Genomic DNA, 25,006 nt, shown 5'->3' with positions numbered 1-25,006 from the left:
TCGCTGATGATACAGCGCTGGTGGCTGATTCGGGTGAGAAACTGCAGAAGCTGGTGCTGAGTTTGGTAAAATGTGTGAAAGAAGAAAACTGAGAGTAAATGTGAATAAGAGCAAGGTTATTAGGTACAGTAGGGTTGAGGGTCAAGTCAACTAGGAGGTATGTTTGAATGGAGAAAAATCGGAGGAAGTGAAGTGTTTTAGATATCTGGGAGTGGATTTGGTAGCAGATGGAACCATGGAAGAGGAAGTGAGTCACAGGGTGGGGGAGGGGGCGAAAGTTCTGGGAGTGTTGAAAAATGTGTGAAAGGCGAGAACATTATCTTGGAAAGAAAAAATGGGTATGTTTGAAGGAATAGTGGTTCCAACATTGTTATATGGATTCAAGGCATGGGCTATAGATAAGGTTGTGCAGAGGAGGGTGGATGTGTTAGAAATGAGATGTTTGAGGACAATATGTGGTGTGAGGTGGTTTGATAGAGTAAGTAATGAAAGGGTAAGAGAGATGTGTGGTGATAAAAAGGGTGTGGTTGAGAGAGAAGAAGGTGTTTTGAAATGGTTTGGTCACATGGAGAGAATGAGTGAGGAAAGACTGACAAAGAGGATATATGTGTCAGAGGTGGAGGGAACGAGGAGAAGTGGGAGACCAAACTGGAGGTGGAAGGATGGAGTGATAAAGATTTTGAGTGATCAGGACCTGAACATGCAGGAGGGTGAAAAGCGTGCAAGTAATAGAGCGAATTGGATCGATGTGGTATACTGGGGTCGATGGGCTGTCAATGGATTGAACCAGGGTATGTGAAGCGTCTGGGGTAACCCATGGAAAATTTTGTGGGGCCTGGATGTGGAAAGGGTCTGTGGTTTTGGTGCATCCACATCCAGGCCCCACAGACCTTTCCATAACATAAAGACCTGAAACATTCAGAAAGATATACTGTCAGATTTATAGAAAACATTTACATACGGTCCTCCTGTAAAGCAGATCAACCGTATTATCACACATCTGCAGCATGACTCTAGTAATATATGACTTACTTCAGATTCGGCTGTACTTCTCTGCTTCCTTCTTCTCTCAGCCTCATCTTCCTCTAGCTGGTGCATCTGTTGTTGTGTCTCAGCAAAGGAGCGCTGAAGTTCCGTTTTCTCAGAATCAAGCAATGTTTGTTCATGTTTATTTTTTGTATATTTATCTTGCACCTACAACAAGAACATGAATGTAATGAAGTGACTGTGAAAAAATAATAGTTTGAAAGATGCATTTAAATACCTTTGATTAATTTCTATTATACTTCATTGCTGTTTCCCCTGTTAGCAAAGTAGCACAAAGGAACAGATGAAAGAATGGCCCAACCTATCCACATACACATGTATATACATAAACGCCCACACACACACACATATACATACACAGACATATACATTATTGATTTATTCATTTTGCTTTGTCGCTGTGTCCCACGTTAGCGAGGTAGCTCAAGGAAACAGACAAAAGAATGGCCCAACCCACCCACATACACATGTATATACATACACGTCCACACACGCAAATATACTTACCTATACATCTCAACATATACATATATATACACACACAGACATACACATATATACACATGTACATAGTTTATACTGTCTGCCTTTATTCATTCCCATCGCCACCTTGCCACACATGAAATAACAGCCCCCATCCCCCTCATGTGCGTGAAATAGCGCTAGGAAAAGACAACAAAGGTTACATTCGTTCACACTCAGTCTCTAGCTGTCATGTAATAATGCACCAAAACCACAGCTTCCTTTCCACATCCAGGCCCCACAGAATTTTCCATGGTTTACCCCAGACGCTTCACATGCCCTGGTTCAATCCATTGACAGCACGTCGACCCCGGTATACCATATCGTTCTAATTCAATCTATTCCTTGCAAGCCTTTCACCCTCCTGCATGTTCAGGCCCTGATCACCCAAAATCTTTTTCACTCCATCTTTCTACCTCCAATTTGATCTCCCACTTCTCCTCGTTCCCTCCACTTCTGACACATATATCGTCTTGGTCAATCTTTCCTCATTCATTCTTTCCATGTGACCAAACCATTTCAAAACACCCTCTTTTGCTCTCTCAACCACACTATTTTTATTACCACACATCTCTCTTACCCTATTATTACTTACTCGATCAAACCACCTAACACCACATATTGTCCTCAAACATCTCATTTCCAGCACATCCACCCCCCTCTGCACAACTCTATCCAGAACCCACGCCTCGCAACCTTATAACTTTGTTGGAACCACTATTCCTTCAAACATACCCATTTTTGCTTTCCGAGATAATGTTCTTAACTTCCACACATTCTTCAATGCTCCCAGAACTTTCACCCCCTCCCCTACTCTATGATTCACTTCCGCTTCCATGGTTCCATCCGCTGCCAGATCCACTCCCAGATATCTAAAACACTTCACTTCCTCCAGTTTTTCTCCATTCAACCTTACCTCCCAGTTGACTTGTCCCTCAACCCTACTGTACCTAATAACCTTGCTCTTATTCACATTTACTCTCAGCTTTCTTCTTTTACACACTTTACCAAACTCAGTCACCAGCTTCTGCAGTTTCTCACATGAATCAGCCACCAGCGCTGTATCATCAGCGAACAACAACTGACTCACTTCCCAGGCTCTCTCATCCACAACAGACTGCATACTTGCCCCTCTTTCCAAAACTCTTGCATTCACCTCCCTAACAACCCCATTCATAAACAAATCAAACAACCATGGAGACATCACACACCCCTGCCACAAACCTACATTCACTGAGAACCAATCACTCCTCTCTTCCTACATATACACATGCATTACATCCTCGATAAAACCTTTTCACTGCTTCTAACAACTTGCCTCCCACACCATAGATTCTTAATACCTTCCACAGAGCATCTCTATCAGCTCTATCATATGCCTTCTCAAGATCCATAAATGCTACATACAAATCCATTTACTTTTCTAAGTATTTCTCACATACGTTCTTCAAAGCAAACACCTGATCCACACATCCTCTACCACTTCTGAAACCAAACTGCTCTTCCCCAGTCTGATGCTCTGTACATGCCTTCACCCTCTCAATCAATACCCTCCTATATAATTTCCCAGGAATACTCAACAAACTTAAACCTCTGTAATTTGAGCACTCACTTTTATCCCCTTTGCCTTTGTACAATGGCACTATGCAAGCATTTCGCCAATCCTCAGGCACCTCACCATGAGCCATACATACATTAAATATCTTTACCAACCAGTCAACAATACAGTCACCCCCTTTTTTAATAAATTCCACTGCAATACCATCCAAACCTGCTGCCTTGCCGGCTTTCATCTTCTGCAAAGCTTTTACTACCTCTTCTCTGTTTACCAAATCATTTTCCCTAACCCTCTCACCTTGCACACCACCTCAACCAAAACACCCTACATCTGCCACCCTATCATCAAACACATTCAACAAACCTTGAAAATACTCACTCCATCTCCTTCTCACATCACCACTACTTGTTATCACCTCCCCATTAGCCCCCTTCACTGAAGTTCCCATTTGTTCCCTTGTCTTACACACTTTATTTAACTCCTTCCAAAACATCTTTTTATTCTCACTAAAATCTAATGATACTCTCTCACCTCAACTCTCATTCGCCCTCTTTTTCACCTCTTGCATCTCTCTCTTGATCTCCTGCCTCTTTCTTTTATACATCTCCCACTCATTTGCACAATTTCCCTGTAAAAATCGTCCAAATGTCTCTCTCTTCTCTTTCACTAATAATCTTACTTCTTCATCCCACCACTCACTACCCTTTCTAATCTGCCCACCTCCCACGCTTCTCATGCCACAAGCATCTTTTGCGCAAGCCATCACTGCTTCCCTAAATACATCCCATTCCTCCCCCACTCCCCTTACCTCCTTTGTTCTCACCTTTTTCCATTCTGTACTCAGTCTCTCCTGATACTTCCCAAGCTCACTTACTCTCACCACTCTTTTCACCTAAACATTCTCTCTTCTTTTCTGAAAACCCATACAAATCTTCACCTTTGCCTCCACAAGATAATGATCAGACATCCCTCTAGTTGCACCTCTCAGCACATTAACATCCTAAAGTCTCTCTTTTGCGTGCCTATCAATCAACAGGTAATCCAATAGCGCTCTCTGGCCATCCCTCCTACTTACATACGTATACTTATATATATATCTCTCTTTTTAAACCACGTATTCCCAATCACCAGTCCTTTTTCAGCACATAAATCTACAAGCTCTTCACCATTTCCATTTACAACACTAAACACCACATGTACACCAATTATTCCCTCAACTGCCACATTACTCACCTTTGCATTCAAATCACCCATCACCATAACCCGGTTTTGTGCATCAAAACTACTAACACACTCACTCAGCTGCTCCCAAAACACTTGCCTCTCGTGATCTTTCTTCTCATGCCCAGGTGCATATGCACCAATAATCACCCATCTCTCTCCATCAACTTTCAGTTTTACCCATATCAATCTAGAGTTTACTTTTGTACACTCTATCACATACTCCCACCACTCCTGTTTCAGTAGTGCTACTCCTTCCCTTGCTCTTGTCCTCTCACTAACCCCTGACTTTACTCCCAAGACATTCCCATACCACTCTTCCCCTTTACCCATGAGCTTCGTTTCACTCAGAGCCAAAACATCCAGATTCCTTTCCTCAAACATACTACCTATCTCTCCTTTTTTCTCATCTTGGTTACATCCACATACATTTAGACACCCCAATCTGAGCCTTCGAGGAGGATGAGCACTCCACGCATGACTCCTTCTTCTGTTTCCCCTTTAAGAAAGTTAAAATACAAGGAGGGGAGGGTTTCTAGCCCCCCGCTCCCGTCCCCTTTAGTCGCCTTCTACGACACGTGAAGAATGCGTGGGAAGTATTCTTTCTCCCGTATCCCCAGGGATATATATATATATCTATTTATTTTATCTATTTATTTATTTTGCTTTGTCGCTGTCTTCCGTGTTAGTGAGGTAGCGCAAGGAAACAGACGAAAGAATGGCCCAACCCACCCACATACACATGTATACAAATACACATCCACACATGCAAATATACATACCTATACAACTCAATGTATACATATATATACACACACAGACATATACATATATACACATGTACATAATTCATACTGTCTGCCTTTATTCATTCCCATCGCCACCTTGCCACACATGAAATAACAACCCCCTCCCCCCGCATGTGTGCGAGGTAGCGCTAGAAAAGACAACAAAGACCATATTCGTTCACACTCAGTCTCTAGCTGTCATGCAATAATGCACTGAAACTACAGCTCCCTTTCCACATCCAGGCCCCACAGAACTTTCCATGGTTTACCCCAGATGCTTCACATGCCCTGGTTCAATCCATTGACAGCACGCTGACCCCGGTATACCACATCGTTCCAATTCACTCTATTCCTTGCACGCCTTTCACCCTCCTGCATGTTCAGGCCCCGATCACTCAAAATCTTTTTCACTCCATCTTTCCACCTCCAATTTGGTCTCCCACTTCTCTTGTTCCCTCCACCTCTGACACATATATCCTCTTGGTCAATCTTTCCTCACTCATTCTCTCCATGTGACCAAACCATTTCAAAACACCCTCTTCTGCTCTCTCAACCACACTCTTTTTATTACCACACATCTCTACCCTTACATTCCTTACTCGATCAAACCACCTCATTTCCAGCTCATCCACCCTCCTCCGCACAACTCTATCCATAGCCCATGCCTCGCAACCATACAACATTGTTGAAACCACTATTCCTTCAAACATACCCATTTTTGCTTTCCGAGATAATGTTCTCGACTTCCACACATTCTTCAAGGCTCCCAGAATTTTGTTAATACAAAATTATGCATGAAATTACAAGAATCATTCAAATTATGGAAAGTCCTTCACAGACTCTCCAACATGGATATGTTACTTAAAAAAATTGTAATCTATCTAAGTTCCTTAGTCTAAAACCATTTAATAAATACCTTCAGCTATCAATGCAATAACAGATCAATCTTGAATCTAAATGATAAATGAAAACAATTTCTTACTTGTTGTTGCAATCCTCTAATGACATCAGCCATCAATTTATCACGCGCCTTTTGCTCTTTTTCCCACTCTTCCTTCCTCCGCTGCCACAGTCTCTCTGCTTCTTCACTATGGAATTAGAAAATCCATAAATGTGATGTCAGTTTTCATGTGGTCAACCTTTCTCAACTTTGATGAAGGAGATCATTTTGATGCTCAAAACTGATAACTATTTGCTAAAATGGAAATATTGAATACACAAGCACAAGTCAGTTTACATGAGCTGAAAAGAAGTGGCCTATGATCCTCCACTCACCTGAACAGTAATTCATATTCCTTTTCACGCATTATCTCTAGGCGGTGCTGTTCCTCTAAAACTGTTCTCATCCACTCTGACTCTGCTCTCCTCTGCTTCATCTGGATAAACAATATTCAGTCATTTAAAACCATATACTCTTACCATTTAAATCCTCAGATATGTTTGTCATGAACAAAAATCATAAAACAGATGGAAATGTTTATTTATGAGTAAATTGTGTTTCCATTCCAAATTAATGAGCTGTAAATAATTCCATCTCAATCAAATAAGCTACAATCAAGTACAGTATGTTTCCTGGTTTTAAATGCTCATATGTGACTATTGAACTGTGGTTAAACTGAGAATATATTGGGTGTCTACAATGTCGTGTTTTATTTTCAAATTTTCCTTACAACAAGAAACAAGAAATATAATCAACATGATTTTCTTTTAACTTTGTTGCTGAATAAATGATATCCCCTTTGCTTCAGAGGCTGTGGTCTGAGAGACTATTTGCTTCAGATTGACAGCTAAATGAAAATGAAGAATACACAAGGGAAAGTTCAACGTATCATCAACTTTACAAAGCTGGAATCAGGTACTACCAATAAACGGAGTTACCACTGTCAATATGGCAATGACCCTCCCTTCAAACCCAGCCTTAGGAGGTAGTTTTGCAAGTTTATGGAGACAGAGAGTGTATGTGACTTAAAGCAGATATCCAAGCATATTGCAAAATAAACCTGCCAATGTCCAAGGGGCTTTCTAATTCAGCCCTAGAAAGTCTTTTTCTCATGCTCACATGAACTCTATCAACCAAAGTCAACAGTACATAAAGAGCTGATACTGCAAGAGTTCCAACCAAATGAAAAGCAATATCACACCCTAAAATAGCTATTAATGCTTTTAGTCTGATCTTGAGTGAGCCTTGGGTGTCACACAGGAGATGTATATTCCAATGGTCTTCTGACATATGATACATAGTGTAATCACTGTATAGTTTTTCAACATTCAAAAGAAGGTGGTTCATGCAGAATCTCTGCCAAGCATTATGGTTACTTTCCACATGTAGGAGAAAGATAAAATTTCATACCTGTTCGTCTAGGTCTTCAGCTGGGAGACCACGAAGTAAATCCTCTACGATACCCTTATCTTCCAAAAGCTCCTGCTGGATGTCTGCAGCCTTTTTTTTCAACTTCAGTTGGTACTGTCTTGCCCAAAATAACCTGGAAGGATAAACTACATTCTACATATCTCTGGCAGTAATAAATACAAAGGAAACGGGTCATATTTCGTTTTGTTGAACAAACCTAATAGGCTTAATGATACATTTTCCTCTACATGTATCATACTTCCACCAAATATTTTTTTCTGTCTTCACACAGTTTTTATACTCCTCTTTTTCTTTTAAATATTTCTGAATATGGATAAAGACAATGTGAATATGCAATCTAGTACTTGGTGTTATGAGATATGAAGAATTCCCAAGGTTCCACTCGACTCTAATGTCCACAAGAAAAAAGCTTAGACTATTATAGTATTGGCTCTTCCCAAGAATCTGGGAATTCCAGTAGCCCTAATTCTTTTTCCATTCATTTTACTATTTTACCACCATCAGTTCTAATTCTAATATATATCTAGCCAACCAAGCTACGAGTCTTCTGTAATACTCTCAGTCATTTTCATTCCCTATAACTTTACAAAGAAAAAAAAATGTCTTCATCCAATAGTTAGATAAACATTCACTTTTTCATCTTGTCATACAAATTTTCAATGCATATAATCTAATAATTCTTCACCACTTCTTACCAGCTCAATTCCTATCCTCATCTGTATTTCAAACTTTCCCATTTCTTAGGTAAATTACAGTTCCTCTCATATACCCCTTTATAGTTTCTTTATGTTCCCTAAACATATACATCACTATCACAAATACCCATGCTTTTTGTATCATCATTAACCCTGAAAAAGACTAGACAATAACTGATGTACTCTTCGAAAATGGCAGCCAACAGCAACTGGTGTGCTTACTTTTCCCATCTCTGTTTAATCGTCCAATTGACTTTCCTTACGATTGATAACATAAGGTGCATGAAAAAATTTTGCTCTCCTCAGAACCCCTACAACCACCATTATAAGCGCACAACCAATGACCTAAATGTTGTACATACATGCTGACACTAAGAAAAATAAATTCATTACTGGGTGACTTAAGTTATTAAGAGGAATAATTATGCATCAGTCGGTGAGGAAAATGAAGAATAACATGATGTGAAAACATAAGTGACTGTGATGATTTCGGCAGGAATTGCGTAAGAAGAGACGTGTAATTTGGTAATAGTACCAATTCATACTTTCAGTTGGAGGATATCCATGAATATTCAGAGTAAACAAGTAAGTAAGAGTATGATTGGTAAGTTTTTAGGAAGAAAGAATGTGACAGGTCGTGTGCATATGTGGTGTGTGAGCAGATTGAGACATATCATATCTTGTGAAAGTAATCTGTAGAACAATTTTTTATTTCAGATGGTAGATGACAGGAGGCAGCAACCCATAGCACATGAAAGTTGGTTTGCGACAGGGGAGAGTGACGTCTCCATGGTTGTTTAATTTGTTTATGGATGGGGTAGTTAAGGAGATGAATGCAAGAGTTTTGAAGAGAGGGGCAAGTATACAGTCTGTAGTGGATGAGAGGGCTTGGGAAGTGAGTCAGTTGTTGTTCGCTGATTATACAGCGCTGGTGGCTGATTTGGGTGAGAAACTGCAGAAGTTGGTAACTGAGTTTGGTAAAGTGTGTGAGAGAAGAAAGTTGAGAATAAATGTGAATAAGAGCAAGGTCATTAGGTTCAGTAGGACTGAGGGACAAGTTAACTGGAAGGTAAGTCTGAATGGAGAAAAACTGGAGGAAGTGAAGTGTTTTAGATATCTGGGAGTGAAGTTAGCAGCGGATGAAACCATGGAAGCAGAAGTGAGTCACAGGGTGAGGGAGGGGTTAAAGGTTCTGGGAGCATTGAAGAATGTGTGGAAGGCGAGAACGTTATCTCGGAGACCAAAGGTGGGTATGTTTGAAGGAATAGTGGTTCCAACAATGTTATATGGTTGTGGGGTGTGGGCTATAGATAGGGTTGTGCGGAGGAGGGTGGATGTGTTGGAAATAAAATGTTTGAGGACAATATGTGGTGTGAGGTGGTTTCATCGAGTAAGTAATGAAAAGGTAAGAGAGATGAGTGGTAATAAAAAGAGTGTGGTTGAGAGAGCAGAAGAAGGTGTGTTGAAATGGTTTGGTCACATGGAGACAATGAGTGAGGAAAGATTGACAAAGAGGATATATGTGTCAGAGGTGGAGGGAATGAGGAGAAGTGGGAGACCAAACTGGAGGTGGAAGGATGGAGTGAAAAAGATTTTGAGCAATCGAGGCCTGAACATACAGGAGGGTGAAAGGCATGCAAGGAACAGAGTGAATTGGAACGGTGTGGTATACCGAGGTTGACGTGCTGTCAATGGATTGAACCAGGGCATGTGAAGTGTCTGGGGTAAACCATGGAAAGTTTTGTGGGGCCTGGATGTAGAAAGGAAGCTGTGGTTTCAGTGCATTACACGTGACAACTAGAGACTGGCCTTTGTTGTCTTTTCCTAGCACTACCTCGTGTGTGTGTGGGAAGGGGGTGCCATTTCATGTGTGGCAGGGTGGTGACGGAAATGGATGAAGGCAGCAAGTATGTATATGTACGTGTGTGGGCATTTATGTAGAAACATGTGTATGTGGGTGGGTTGGGCCATTCTTTCGTCTGTTTCCTTGTGCTACTTCACCAATGTGGGAGACAGCGGCTAAGTAAAATAAAAATAAAAAGTATGATTAAAGGGGATGGTGTGAGGGAAGGACCACATATGGTATGAGGAATCAAGCTGAAGAATAGTGAAGGGAGAAAAATGCTGGAAGAATCCATGGAATGGTGTATGTCAATGAGGAATGTAAGGAATGGAATAAGTGGAAACTCTTTTGCTGTGGCCACCCACTTGATGGGAGTTCCCGGAAGGAATAGCAATCAGAGATGTAGATAGACAGATAGATAACAAAGTTACAGATTTTTTCCCTTGGCTCACTGTTCATTCATTCTACATCATCAACAAGAACAGGTTTAACTTAATAAAACATACAAGATACAAGAAAAAAAATGTCATATACCATAGGTGAGAAACTAATTATCTTAGGATGTCATGCCAATGCTAATAATTCACTGAATATCTGACTTTCCGAAAATTCAAATGTATGTAAATTTTGCACAAACTTACTCCAGTTCTTTACGCTGTCTTAGCTCTTTCATTCGCATTCGCCTCTGGCTAATCTCGTGCAGCCGTAATCTTTCTCTTTCTAGGGCCATCTCTTCAGCTCTCAGCAAATTATCACGGCTCTCTCGTTCTCTGAAAAACAAACAATTCCACTTCTAAAGAATTGAGAAAGGAAAATTTTGCAGTTATTCTAAAAGGAGGCACAGAAAAGGATGAAAGACAGAGATCATTAGACACAACAAGCATGTAAACTGCTGTGGAAAGGATATCTGAGATATGAAGGTTCTGAAATCTGAAAACCTTATCTCTCCTAGTTGGTGTCCTGTGAGCATGAGATATTCCCACTTGGAATGCCTGAGTTAGAACCTTCCAAAACCTCTGTTTGTCTGATGGGTAACACTGACATTCTCCATCCATCACTATTCTTTCAACTAAACAGTGGCTACTTGCTTGTTCAAGGTTTGCCCTCAGCCACTGTTCTAGGCCTGCCCTCACCCAATCAGACTGTTACAGAGATAGCCTAATTGATCAACTAGTTTTCAACCACAAAAAATTTACTTATTTGCACATCACAGGTGTTAACTCAAAATTGGTTGCAACTGATAAAAAGAAAGGTTTTTCAAGTTTCCCTTATGGACTCATGCTTACAATGTCATATGTGGTCCATTTCTAAGACAGGAAAAGCATCCTGTAAAGTGAAAGGGCATTTTCTTGGATGGGCATTACAGACTGGTTGCTCCTATCAAGTAGAGGGTTGAGAGGAGGGAGGAGGTGATTCAACAAAGAATCAAGGTTGCTAGGCATGTAGTTATAGCGGTAATGTCACATTGTTCCCAGTGGCTGCATATCAGAAAAGCTCCCTTCAAGTAAAGATAAAATGGCTTTCCATGGTGCCCCTAACAGGCAGATATCTGCAAGCTTAGATGACGTAGTCCTCTTATCCAGGGAAAATAACTTCTATAAATGAGGAATTCAGATAATCCAGACTTCAAAAACAGAAACTAGTACATAAGGTAATAAACAAAAAAAATATATCCACTCAAGAAACTAGAACAATGAATATGGTTAAATACTAGCTGCCATAAGTAGCTTCATTTTAACTGTAAGAAAATACAATTTGCTACAAATGAAAATCAGTAATGAATAGCCACTGCAACCATTCACCAGGGTGAAAAACTAAAAACAAAGGGAAAGTATACTCACTTCAATCAATATAAATAAGTTACAGGATTACAAAAGTCTCCTGTATGATACTTAAGAGGTAACACAAAAAAACTACAAATAAACAAGAAGTTATAAGAATCAATCAAGAAAAATAGTCTCCTGCACAATACCTATGGGTTAACATAAGAAACTACAAATAAAAGAAAAGTCATTAGAAAATCACTGTACAGTGGAATATCTTATCAATCAATTTATAAAGAAGATGACAGCAAAATGGGCAACAATGCAGGCTTCATTCAGGGTCATAGCTGGAGCAACAAAATGACATGAAGACTTTCAAGAACAGCAACGAAATCAAAGACACTGAGACAAGTTATCTATGGAATTCACTGGCCACATAATCAGAATCAGTTTCTGATAAAAATAATGCTGCATCAGTTGTTGAAAAAATTTCACTAGTCAGGATGACTTGAAAGGAATGAACTCCTTGTAATTTTCAAAACATCTTTTATACAGTCTATACGAGTCAGAGAGACTTGAAAGGAACGAGCTCTAATCATGTTTTGCTTACCAGAGGGTTTAGTGGAAACACAAAGAGAGAACAAGAGTTTCCTGTAGGCTGTGCACACTGACTCTTTGCAACTATTTTATTTAATTCTATCCTACAGAATGATCTATGCAAGTAGCTCCAAGTTGACTGGGAATGAAAATCTTAACTCACTGAAAGATAAAAATATACATGTCATACTGATGCCAAATATTGTCTTTCTTTCCAGAAAAAAATAATCTGTTTACTTACATCAAAATTAACATGATATGAATACATCGATAATGACCATGAACCTCTGCACTCTCACCTTATCTGCTGAATTTGGGCTTCTAGTTGAAGCTTCCATTCTGCTTGCCTCTTCAATCTCTCTTCTTCTGCTCTTCTCTCTTCTTCCTCTATACGCTGTTGGACAGCTAATGCTTCAATTTCTCTCTTTCGATTTTCTTCTGCTCTCTGCTGTCTTTCATCTTCCTTCCACTGTCTTTGATTTACCCAAGCTTCTTGGATGAAATGATTGAACCTCTCTGATTCCATCTAATGAAAAATTATGAATTAAGTAAGGAAGAAAAAGAAGAAAGACAGCAGGTATATGTGTTCAACTTATCACTGCCTTCTATGCCCTGTATCCTATTCAACACTCTTCAAAGTCATAAGATTAAAATTACCCTATACATTTATAGTATCTAACTTTTTCTCTATTCAAAATACTGAGACAAAGTACGAGAAGTTCATGATTAACAATGTCAATGCATTCACGTAAGATGCGACAGCAATTTTAACCAAAACGAAGTGAATTGAAAATGATCTTCCCATTAATGAAATGCTGTAAATTGGGGCTGAATTCTTGGTTAGCAAATCAGAAGTATATTTTGTGGATATGTAAGGCTTAAAATCTTTCCAAAGATCAGAAAAACAATAATAATAATAATAATATATTGCAACAGTAAAAGATATGTAAATAAAAAACTCCACTGTTTAATTTTCTCAAGCATCTTTCTCCAGATCCTTAATGCAGTGAATTTTGCCTTCTCTAAGAATAAAAGCATGTTCATAGGCATCTGACATTGATGATGATCCTCTAATTAAATATTAACTCAATAATCGTTCTATATGAGTAATTAATTCAGTCCTATATTTCAAGTCAATGGAGCATCAGTTAAGACAGCTGCAGTTAAACTTAACATACTCTTTGCCAGTCATTACTGTCATCAGTGGATGATATAGCACCCTAATGATGATAGCAGCACATTCACCAATTTCAGAACATTTAACTGTTTCCTTTCACTTCTAAGATTGTTGTTCTTTATTTTTTGAATGAGGATCTTCAAAAACACTACTCTGGTCTGCCACTGTAAACAGCAATACTGCCACAAGCCTAACGGAAATGAAGTAATATCAAAATGATGGCAATTAGGGATTGGATATAAAAGCTTAAAGATGTAACAATGAAACATTGTCATTCAAAACAATTCACTCAAGGAATGCCTGTACATATCTATGAATACCTACTACAAGATTTTGTCAAAAGGCAGTGTTAATGCATTTTGCTCAATGAATATCTTGCTTGGTGAATACCAATAATAAATTCATCCTGCTACCATTCTTATTACATAATCATCAATCCTGGGTTCATCTGGAACAATCTTCAATCATATATCATGTCTTCTTTCTCATAATTCTGTAGTGTTCCATGCATGTTCCTTACTTCCAACAGTACACTGAAGAGCCTTTCCATCTTTTTTGCAAAGTTCTCGTGTATATTGGGCATTACCTTTTTGGTAATTCTATGGTGTTCTTCCAAACAGAATAATTCTACTTCCTTCCTCTATTTATCTATATCTCTGAAGCCTGTTCCCAATTGGAACCCCCTCAAGAGGGTGGCCTAGCGCAATAGTCTCTCCAAAGCTAGTGAACTCCAGTGCTGCTTCTTAGCCTTTAGTGCCTCACCTTAACAGACCAATGACAGAGGAAAACTCTATCACAGTGTTTGAAGAGGCTCCTACCTAATGTATCTACTGACTACTTCTACCTAATGCTCCTGCCTAATGTTCCTACCTACTACTTCTACCCATGTTTCTACCTAATGCTCCTGCCTAAATGTTCCTACCTACCACTGCTATCGACTGCTCCTACCATTTCGCTAAAAGGTAGAGCTAGCTCACAGTACTCACTGCAGGAAAACCTAGAGTTACAAAGATAATGAATGACATGGTTTCAGAAGTGGTAGAGGATGTGTGGATCAGGTGTTTGCTTTGAAGAATGTATGTGAGAAATACTTAGAAAAGCAAATGGATTTGTATGTAGCATTTATGGATCTGGAGAAGGCATATGATAGAGTTGATAGAGATGCTCTGTGGAAGGTATTAAGAATATATGGTGTGGGAGGAAAGTTGTTAGAAGCAGTGAAAAGTTTTTATCGAGGATGTAAGGCATGTGTACGTGTAGGAAAAGAGGAAAGTGATTGGTTTTCAGTGAATGTAGGTTTGCGGCAGGGGTGTGTGATGTCTCCATGGTTGTTTAATTTGTTTATGGATGGGGTTGTTAGGGAGGTAAATGCAAGAGTTTTGGAAAGAGGGGCAAGTATGAAGTCTGTTGGGGATGAGAGAGCTTGGGAAGTGAGTCAGTTGTTGTTCCCTGATGATACAGCGCTGGTGGCTGATTCATGTGAGAAACTGCAGAAGCTGGTGACTGAGTTTGGTAAAGTGTGTGGAAGAAGAAAGTTAAGAGTAAATGTGAATAAGAGCAAGGTTATTAGGTACAGTAGGGTTGAGGGTCAAGTCAATTGGGAGGTGAGTTTGAATGGAGAAAAACTGGAGGAAGTGAAGTGTTTTAGATATCTGGGAGTGGATCTGGCAGCGGATGGAACCATGGAAGCGGAAGTGGATCATAGGGTGGGGGAGGGGGCGAAAATTCTGGGGGCCTTGAAGAATGTGTGGAAGTCGAGAACATTATCTCGGAAAGCAAAAATGGGTATGTTTGAAGGAATAGTGGTTCCAACAATGTTGTATGGTTGCGAGGCGTGGGCTATGGATAGAGTTGTGCGCAGGAGGATGGATGTGCTGGAAATGAGATGTTTGAGGACAATGTGTGGTGTGAGGTGGTTTGATCGAGTGAGTAACGTAAGGGTAAGAGAGATGTGTGGAAATAAAAAGAGCGTGGTTGAGAGAGCAGAAGAGGGTGTTTTGAAGTGGTTTGGGCACATGGAGAGAATGAGTGAGGAAAGATTGACTAAGAGGATATATGGGAGACTGTATGTCTGTAGACAAAATGCCAGTGTCCATATGTGGGTGAGGCAGAAAGAACGGACAGCAACCTGGGTCAAAGGAGTGCAACTTGTCAACCACTCAAGTGCTGGCTCACTATGCAGCAGTCATTAACTCTCCCAATACCCAGATGGGTAGTACTGGTAATATACCTCCCAGGTTGTTGGCTGCCAACCAACTACTACCTACCTATTGTATATTCTTTTTATATGTTATGTTAATCTTTCTAGCTACAGCTCTGATGCCCATTCCCTTTGGGAACTCCATCAAAGGTGTGGCTATGGTACATCTCCATAACTGATGAACTCCAATTAATATACAAAGATTAACATTTATTTTTCTATTTGTCTTTTTGAGCTGTATTGTTCAAGTCCTTTCAGCCTATCATTATAGTCAATATCTTCTCTCACCTCGATTTTGTTCATGAAAAGCATCTGAATTCTAACAATTATCTATGTATGTTTGGTTGACGATCATGCGAGAGAGCAGTACTTAACTTTGCTTGTTGTGAAAGTTTTCTTTATCATACCATTCTTTACTTATTTGATGTTTAGGAAAAATTAGCTTTGGCTTGAGGTCTTTTTACAAACATGTTTGAAACCTAAATGCCACAATTTTGCATTTTCTTTTATATATGTTTGACAGAGGTTTCTACAGAGGTAAAAATAGTCATGTACAGAAAATTTATTTCTGTACTTAAAAAGAACACTCCTGTCCACCCATCTGCAAGGAAGTTGCCAGAGGCATAACTGCTAACTCCCTTACAGTGATGCCAATCGTTAAGTTATTTTCTTCTCAGAAGAGAAACTTCTGGTGCTGGGGTGAAATCTTTTAGGGAAAATATTCTGTTGCTGAGCAGAAAGGCTGTTCTGGCAATATGGGAAGTAGAAAGTGGAAAACAGCAGTGGTGAGTCATTAGACCACTGAAATTGTAACTACATCATTCAAGGTGTAGCAAACATGAGGATGGGAGTGATGGTGGTGAGGAAGGGTGTGGATATTTTTTTTTAGTGGCTACTCCTTCAGTATTACTGTTCCGTCCAAGTTTCATCTAGTATTGTCTTCAACTATCGATCAAAGCTTTTGAATACTTCTATATTCACTCCAAGTGTGTTTCTTAGTTTTCCTGGCATTATATTAAATATGTGTTCCAGTTTCCTTGCTGGGCATTCTATCATTTTTTATAGTCTTTTCAGTAAATTTCTCGTTATTACACTTCATTTAATGACTATCTTCCTTGCTGAGTTTTTTCACATTCAAAATGTTGCTATTTATGTCTCTTATTTGTTGCTATGCATTTATCATTAAATCTCTGTCATTCTAAATTGTAGTGTTCAAGTTTCTTCAATCTTTCATGGTAATTCATAGGCTATGGTCAACTGATTTTACCTGTAGTAAAGTTCTGTATTTCTACCAGTTTGTTCATTTCAGTATGCTCAGCTGTCAACACATTAAATATTTTCATTACTAGTTTTCTGTCTCATTTTGTGGAAGTCCTTAAAATCATAATACTCATTATCTGGCTTGAGAACACTATCTTTTGAATGTGTTCCTTTTGCAAAATGAAGAAAAAGTGTTCACTCTTTTCCTACTAATGACCACTCTTTTCCCACTAATCAAAGTTTCATATGATATTTTGGTGAGCTAGCAGTTGTGCTTGTACACTTTTACCAGGTGCAAACCATGCTTGCCTTCCTATATGAGCTCATTTTAGAAGAGATGTTCCACTGCGGAATCATTCTACACTTTAATTATGTGTGATATTAGGCTTGATGCTCCATAAACACATGGCAGCAAATTACATCCCCCTTCATGTACTGGTGTTACATAAGCTATTTTGTGTATATATATTTATTCATATATCTATATATTTCATTATACTTAACTGCCATCTCCCACGTCAGCGAAGTAGCACAAGGAAACAGATGAGAAAAGGCCCAACCCACCCACGTACACATGTACATACATAAATGCCAAAAATGCATATATACATATATATACATTTCAACATATACATACACAGACATATACATATATACACATGTCCATATTCATACTTGCTGCATTTATCCATTCCCGTCGCCACCCGGCCACACACAAGAAATAGTATACCCCACCACCACCATCGCCACCAGTGAGGTAGTGCCAGGAAAAGACAAAAAAGGCCACATTCGTTCATACTCAATCTCTAGCTCTCATGTGTAATGCACTGAAACCACAGCTCCCTTTCCACATCCAGGCCCCACAGACCTTTCCATTGTCTGTGACACATATATCTTCTTCCTTAATCTTTCTTCAATCATTCTTTCCATGTGTCCAAACCATTTTAACACACCCTCTTCTGCTCTTTCAACCACACTCTTTTTATTACCATGCATCACTCTTACCCTTTCATTACTTACTCGATCAAACCATCTCACACCACATGTTGTCCTAAAACATTTCATTTCCAACACATCCACCCTACTCCACACAACCCTATCTATAGCCCATGCCTCGCAACCACATAACAGTGTTGGAACCACTATTCCTTTAAACATACCCATTTTTGCTCTCTGAGATAATGTTCTTGCCTTCCACACATTCTTCAACGCTCCCAGAACCTTTGCCCCCTCCACCACCCTATTACTCACTTCTGCTTTCAGGGTTCCATCTGCTGCTTAGTTCACTCCCAGATATCTAAAACACTTCACTTCTTCCATTTTTTCTCCATTCAAACTTACCTTCTAATCAACTTTGCCCTTGGAGCATTATGAGAGGTTTAATTATTGCCTTCTTTATCTCTGCTAGAATCACATCGACCTCTGCTGCTGAGTTATCTTTAAGTTGTTCATTTGCTTCAGTTATGTATCTTCCTGAAGGATCTATCATTGTAAGTGCATGCTCATCTTATCATGGCATTGTCAGTTTCTTCATTCTCTTTTGTGCTAAATACTGACTTACTCAGGTTAATCAACATTTGGCAGATACTTTTGGGACTATTTAGGAATCTGTCCTCTTTTTTAAGAAGTCCAGTCTGTGATTTTTTTTTCTTTTACTAAAGACTCCAACAATTTGAAGCTATGCTTCTTCCAATTGCAATGAAATGTAGACTCTTTTGGAATGAGAAGCTCTTTGATACAGCCTTGACAAAGGTGACTTTTCGCTCACAAAGTAACCTCTTGCAGGTGGAGCCCAGTGACATTCCTGAGTCTGTTTCACAGCATGAAACAAGGTACAAATACTATTCATTTGGGGTAATTCATGGGTCACTATACATTCATTACTCCTTGGGCTGGTCATTTGACTGTACAGTTCAATATGAATAGCCTGAGCAAGAGGATGGGAATGGTGGAACCTCCAGAATGACTGTAAGGCTCAGATCGTATTTTCCTCAAAGAAAAGGAAAAGGTTGCATGTTCTGTGAAGATAAATTCACAATGTTCTGTACACCCTTTTAAAAATTATTTGGCACCCTTGGCTATGGTACGCCCCGCAGTGATCACTGGTGTGGTTGGTATCCCTGTCTCTCACTCTGTGTGTGTATGTATGAAAGTAAACTAATGTTTTCTGCAGCCATGTATCATATTCAACGGTTAATACATAGAGTGTTAGTACGAAAGCCTCTAAACTGCATAGCACTAACCTCTGAGATATAATAATCAAACCCACAATCTGTATTAATGTGTGTATGGCAACCAATGAATAAGGGTGCCATTTTGGGATTTCTTATGTTATGAGTCGCAATGACATAAACCCCCATCATACAAAGTGCGTATGATAAAAAATATGGAAACATTCTGTAATAATAGACCACATACACAAAGAACACAGAGTATCTGTGTATTGTAATAGTGATATACAATTAAGCACAGCTTAATTGTAAAGCTAAGTATGCTATTTCCTTAAAATGCTAAACATAAGATTAGTAGGTCCTCGCTGGCATGACTGATAGGGAAAATCATGTGAGACAAACAATATTAGTGTTAGCAAAGAAATTTATCACAGGAAGTTCATTATCTGAATACACTGTATTGACTATGTTTGGAGCGGAACCGGTTCAACCTGCATAAGTTGAGATTTAGGAATTAGGAATCAAAATATCCATATCAAATCACAGCTATGTTAGAAGAGATGAAACCCATGCCAAACAAATTAAACTGTGTCCTAGCAGTTGGGGATTCCTACACTAACTTCTGATACAATTAAAAGTGATATAATTTCTGATATAATGTGTTTATCTTTCTTATCTTGTAATTAACCAGCCTAGCACAGAACAGTCAACCTTTATGATATATCTAATACTCTGTGACTGTAAGTCTGTTGGCAGCTAGAATACTTTTACTGTGAACACTGTTGCAGTGATTAATTCATATCGTGGAGCATAATTCAGTTCATGAAGCACAATCTGCACATAAAGCCACTGTAAAATTTCACTGGTACCATTCACAAACTGCATAGTAAATGGCAACTCAGCAGGCCAGGAAAACCAACCATACACCACACCTCTGGAGTTTTTTCAAAAATTTTTGTGTGGTGTGTCATACTGTATTATGCCATAAGGGTGCTGAATGATCTTCTATTGGGTGTACCTAAGTAACAAAGTCTATCAATTTCAGCTATGTTATGGTGATTAACAGGGCTTAAAATATTTAGCACACTGGCTAGTTTTACTGGCATTATCACTGTCATATTAGGCCTCCTGATCATTCACTGCTAAACAATTTGGATATGGCAATTCACATACATTTGTGAAAACATTAGCTGTCTACATGAAAAGATATGAAGGAAGGTATATCATATACTATGCACAAGCAAGAGCAATATGAGTGTAAACCAAAGAAACTGCATACTGTACAAAAAATAACTATTATTCATAATGCAGTCTTCCTCCAACTGCATTCTCTGTAGACATAAAATTGTTCTTCAGCTGCACTCTCAATTGCATCTGGTTCTGTATCCTCTCGTATCAGCCAAACTATAGAACCTACCTAAACCTAATCAAATCTTTTCCTTCTTTTGACTTCTTGCTAGTTTTCACAATAACACAAAAAAAACTCAATCTTTGAAACCCTGATAACAGTATTAATAATGTGGTATCTCAGATACTGGTCATCGTTTTGTTACTGATACTTTACCTGTCTCACTTGTGGGCTGTTCTTCCTCCACATTTCATAGGACAATGCTTCTGACATCTTCCTGCGCTCCTCCTGGTTTTTCTTTTTCAGATCATCCAAGCGGCACTTTAGCATCTCAACCTACTGGGTAAGGAATCAAGTTAAAGGAATGAAATCTTTTGTCCTTACAGGTAAGTCTTGTAAACAATAGCAGTGAGATTTCAGCCTCTAAATCTAACTAATGAATTGTTAACTAATTGTTAACTATATATTCCCTTGGGTCTCCAACCCCATGCCTTTCATAAGACAGGAGTTAGGTGCATACACCTCTGCCACTACTGGGTATCCTACTATCTAGTAAGAACCCCTCTCCCATCACAGTACCCACAAACAACTGCTACCTGGTGACAATGAACTGCATTGAACCTGGGATGATACATGGATTGCCGTGACTGAAAGAAGTGAAAAAATATAGGGGGCAGTGGGACAGGTTCTACTCACATGAGTGCTCATGGGGGTCACTTTCAAGCAGAGAGAATATTGCACAACGTGCAGGAACAAGTGAATGCATTCCTACAAGAAGGATGGAAGGGCCTCCGTAGAACTCACCTAAATGGTGGTGAGTAGGTATATTGTAATTCATTATTCTAATTAGACAAAACAAACCTGCACTAGGCTTGCCCTCTGCCAATGGCCTGTTAAGAGTGAAGCACTAAAGGGTTTTTTGAGTTTGGAAATCCTGTTGCCATGGCCATCCCTTTGAGAGGGTTCCAATTGGAACAGGCATCAGAGATACAGATAGATAGATAGACAAGTCACACTAGATGTTAAAGACATTTAGATTAAGGTGTTTTGCATGAATGATATTAGCTGAGCTCCAACCACTTCACAGGTCTATCTCTCATTGAGGCATTCCTTTGAGATATGCCAGCATCAAGGCCACTTTTCTGACACTGTGCCTTAGCATCTTTGGACTGATGAGATCTCAAGATGATATTCTTCACACAAATGGCCAAGTTTCTGGCTGATTTAGATGATGTGATTATGGATCCAACAAAAGGTGTTCACCTGTATAAGCAGACATGGAATCTTAAAATGATTTCAATGTTTCCATCAAACAAAGACGATGTGAAGGATCAAGTTTCTTCCAAGTGATGACCAAAGATCTTAATTTCATAAAGAAATTGTCTTCATTCAGCCAGAAATCTTGGGACATGACATAACACACCCAATCTAAATAACTGGGAACTGAAAAACTTATCATGTTAAGTTATGGCAAGGATTTCTTTAACTGCCCATCCAGAAGCTAGTGCCAGAAAAACTGTTTTGAGAAGTAGGTCTTCTGCAGACCTAGTATAGTTGAAACTCAAAAAAATCTAACATCTTGGTAACAATGTTGAGGGTTGGAAGGCTAGAGCTTTTGATCTTTAGATAAAAAAGGCCGAAGATATTTCTTCCATTTTTTCTGGATGATTTAGATCTGTATCAAAATCTAAAAGAACCATTACCTGAGGAGCATTTTTAATGAAGGTGACAGCATTTGTGGCCTTTCTTTTCTTATGAAATACAAACATTAAGAAATGCAGACATTTCTTCTGAAATGAGATCTTCAGGATCTAACAAACCAAACTCTTGAAACATCTTACAATCTAAGTGATAAAAGCAAGATGTGGTTTCATATTTCCCATGAAAGAGGTCAGTTATTTGGTTGCTGTTTGAATGTTTATTGATATCTTTTTCAGAAAATCCAGGAGTGTTCCCTTACAGGTTGGCTTCTCTTTTAATACTGGGGCTATCAAAAAAAAAAAAAAAAAAAAAAAAGAAAAAAAATTTGGCAGACATCCCAAGCCTCCTCAATGCCAGGCTCTCCAGACAAACTGTTAAAGTTTTGGACTCCCCTAACCACATGAGGACAACCCTGGAAAAGAATCAGGTTCAGTTCAGTTTACCTGTACGTCAAGAAGTTTCACCTTATTCTAAAAAGCCCCTCCTTAAAATCTTATCATTTACTACAATGCATTTTCCTCATTCAAGATAAAAATGCTGTCAATCGATGCATTTTCTTCCCTCTCTCTTTTGCTTAATCTCAAAAATATATATATATATATCAATTCTTTTGAATTTTCTATACCCTTGGTTTCAAAGAGCAGTTTGACTATCATCTGGTTCTGGGTGGCTAAGTATGATACTTTAATTGTGTTTCCTTCCCTCTTTCTACTCAGGGAACAACAAAATAAATAATAATGTGTCTCTGCCCCACAACAGTCAGTTACAGGTTGTGCCTCCTTCATGAAATATATTCCTGTCCTTTAAAGGCAGAATATTTGTTCTACAAAGGAACATGATAAAGGATGGTGGTCTGTCATCATGCAGAATTTCTCTAGCCTTTATAGCTCTCTTCCAATCTTAAAATGCAACTTAAAAGTTTCCATTTCATTTCTCTCACTTTCCCTATCCTATTCCTATCTATTTCTTCTCTTCTCATTTTCTTTTGATCACTATACTCTTTTCTTGTCTCTTGAATATTCAAAGATAGTGTTCTGTTGTTGTTATCCATTTATCTTTTCCTCCCATTCTCTATTCTTTCATTACTCTTTCTAGTGATTCATGTCAGTTTTCCTTCATAGTGTGATATACGTATTCGATGTGCCTTTTGATAATTCTTACTTCATTTGAGGATGCTCCTTTCTCCTCTCTTAATACTGTTGTGCACCTTAAATCTGATTATATACAACATATCCTGCTCATTGGAGCAAGTCTATTTCAGTTTCTATCAAATTCATTACGTTTGATCCATTTGAAATAATTCTTTCATTACTCTTTCTAGTGATTCATTTCAGTTTTCCTTCATAGTGTGGTATACGTATTCGATGTGCCTTTTGATAATTCTTACTTCATTTGAGGATGCTCCTTTCTCCTCTCTTAATACTGATGTGCACCTTAAATCTGCTTATATACAACATATCCTGCTCATTGGAGCAAGTCTATTTCAGTTTCTATCAAATTCATTATGTTTGATCCATTTGAAATAACTGGTAGAGCTATGCTTTATCAGTATTCTTTTCCAATTACTTTTTTGTTATGACTCTGTGTAACAGCCAGGTATATCATGTTTCCTAACTTTCTTGCTTTTACTAACATTTTCATCTTTGAATTTTGACGCAATTTCCTTGTTAGTCATTGTGATTCCCAAGTACTTCATTTCATCTATTACATCTATGCTCCTCAGCCTTTCTGTTCTTTCATTTGAAAAGTCATTCTATTCCCCTTGTCATTATTTATGTCTAATCCACAGTCTACAATCACTCTAATCATTGGCTGATCATTTTTTCTGCCTTTTCATCATTTCTCTTAGTATCAGCCCATCATCTGCAAAGAAAAGTGCTTATCTTAGAGTAATTATTTTCTCATCCTTTCCTTAATTCCTTAATTTCTTGTATAGAATCATATATTACAAATTCATTGTTTGGTAGAGCCTCTGTAGCCCTATCTTATCACACTTGTTCACTTGTTAAGATTAATTCATCTGTTTATAAATCCAATTACTAATAAATGTTTTATCACCTTTGGAGATCTGCAATTAGTATGTCAATTAATTTTGGATGCACTTTGTAATCCACTAATTAATGATTTAATATTCCTCTTTGAAAGGAATCAAAAGTCTTACTCAAAACCACCAATCAACATCTGTCTTCTTTTATAGCTATCTTCTCAGCAGTATTCTAGTATAACGTTTTAAAAGCCACCCCAATTTCTAAAGCCATTCTAATTTTCTTTGGCCTTGTCATTCTCATATAAGTGGTTTTCAATTAGTTTTCCAATGCCAAATGACAAATTTGGTATGATATATCTGTAAATGCTATTGGCCTAAGCCTTAAATCTTTTGCACTGGGATTTTTAACTTATCATATGTGTTCTTGATGTCACTCACACATCTGGAATTTCCACTTTTGGATTATACTGTCTCAGTAGTTTATCAGTACTTTTGTATGATATATCTGCGAATGCTATTTACCTAGGCCTTAGTTCATTTGCACTGGCCTTTTTAACGTGTCTCATTTATTCTTGAAGTCCTCCACACATTTGGAATTTCCCCAACTGGACTATATTGTTAATACAATCCAGAGCTTCCATACATTTCTGAATATATTCAAAATGGACTTATACAATTCTGGTTTCAGATTATTAGGTCCACTAGTTTTTCTATTTTTTTCAACTGCTCATTAGCTATCCTTCATATCCTTAATATG

General features: G+C 38.5%; 1 protein-coding gene across 13 annotated transcripts in view; it reads right to left on the bottom strand.

Annotated features, from left to right (window-relative positions):
• Positions 1-25,006, bottom strand: part of LOC139755506 (trichoplein keratin filament-binding protein-like) — a 650,577-nt gene that overhangs the window by 36,786 nt on the left and 588,785 nt on the right. For all 13 annotated transcript variants that reach the window (XM_071673867.1, XM_071673871.1, XM_071673864.1 and 10 more), the window contains 7 exons: positions 20,778-20,897; positions 12,705-12,931; positions 10,687-10,815; positions 7,487-7,619; positions 6,412-6,512; positions 6,119-6,224; positions 1,033-1,194 (listed from right to left, as the gene is read on the bottom strand). In XM_071673867.1, the coding sequence (XP_071529968.1) occupies positions 1,033-1,194; positions 6,119-6,224; positions 6,412-6,512; positions 7,487-7,619; positions 10,687-10,815; positions 12,705-12,931; positions 20,778-20,897 (978 nt within the window). The remainder of the gene's footprint in view (positions 1-1,032; positions 1,195-6,118; positions 6,225-6,411; positions 6,513-7,486; positions 7,620-10,686; positions 10,816-12,704; positions 12,932-20,777; positions 20,898-25,006) is intronic.

The sequence above is a fragment of the Panulirus ornatus genome, chromosome 19 (assembly GCF_036320965.1).
Source record: "Panulirus ornatus isolate Po-2019 chromosome 19, ASM3632096v1, whole genome shotgun sequence".
In the NCBI taxonomy this organism is placed as follows: Eukaryota; Metazoa; Arthropoda; class Malacostraca; order Decapoda; family Palinuridae; genus Panulirus; species Panulirus ornatus.
Note: the sequence above shows the minus strand (reverse complement) of the source record. Positions and strands in the feature narration are given on the sequence as shown.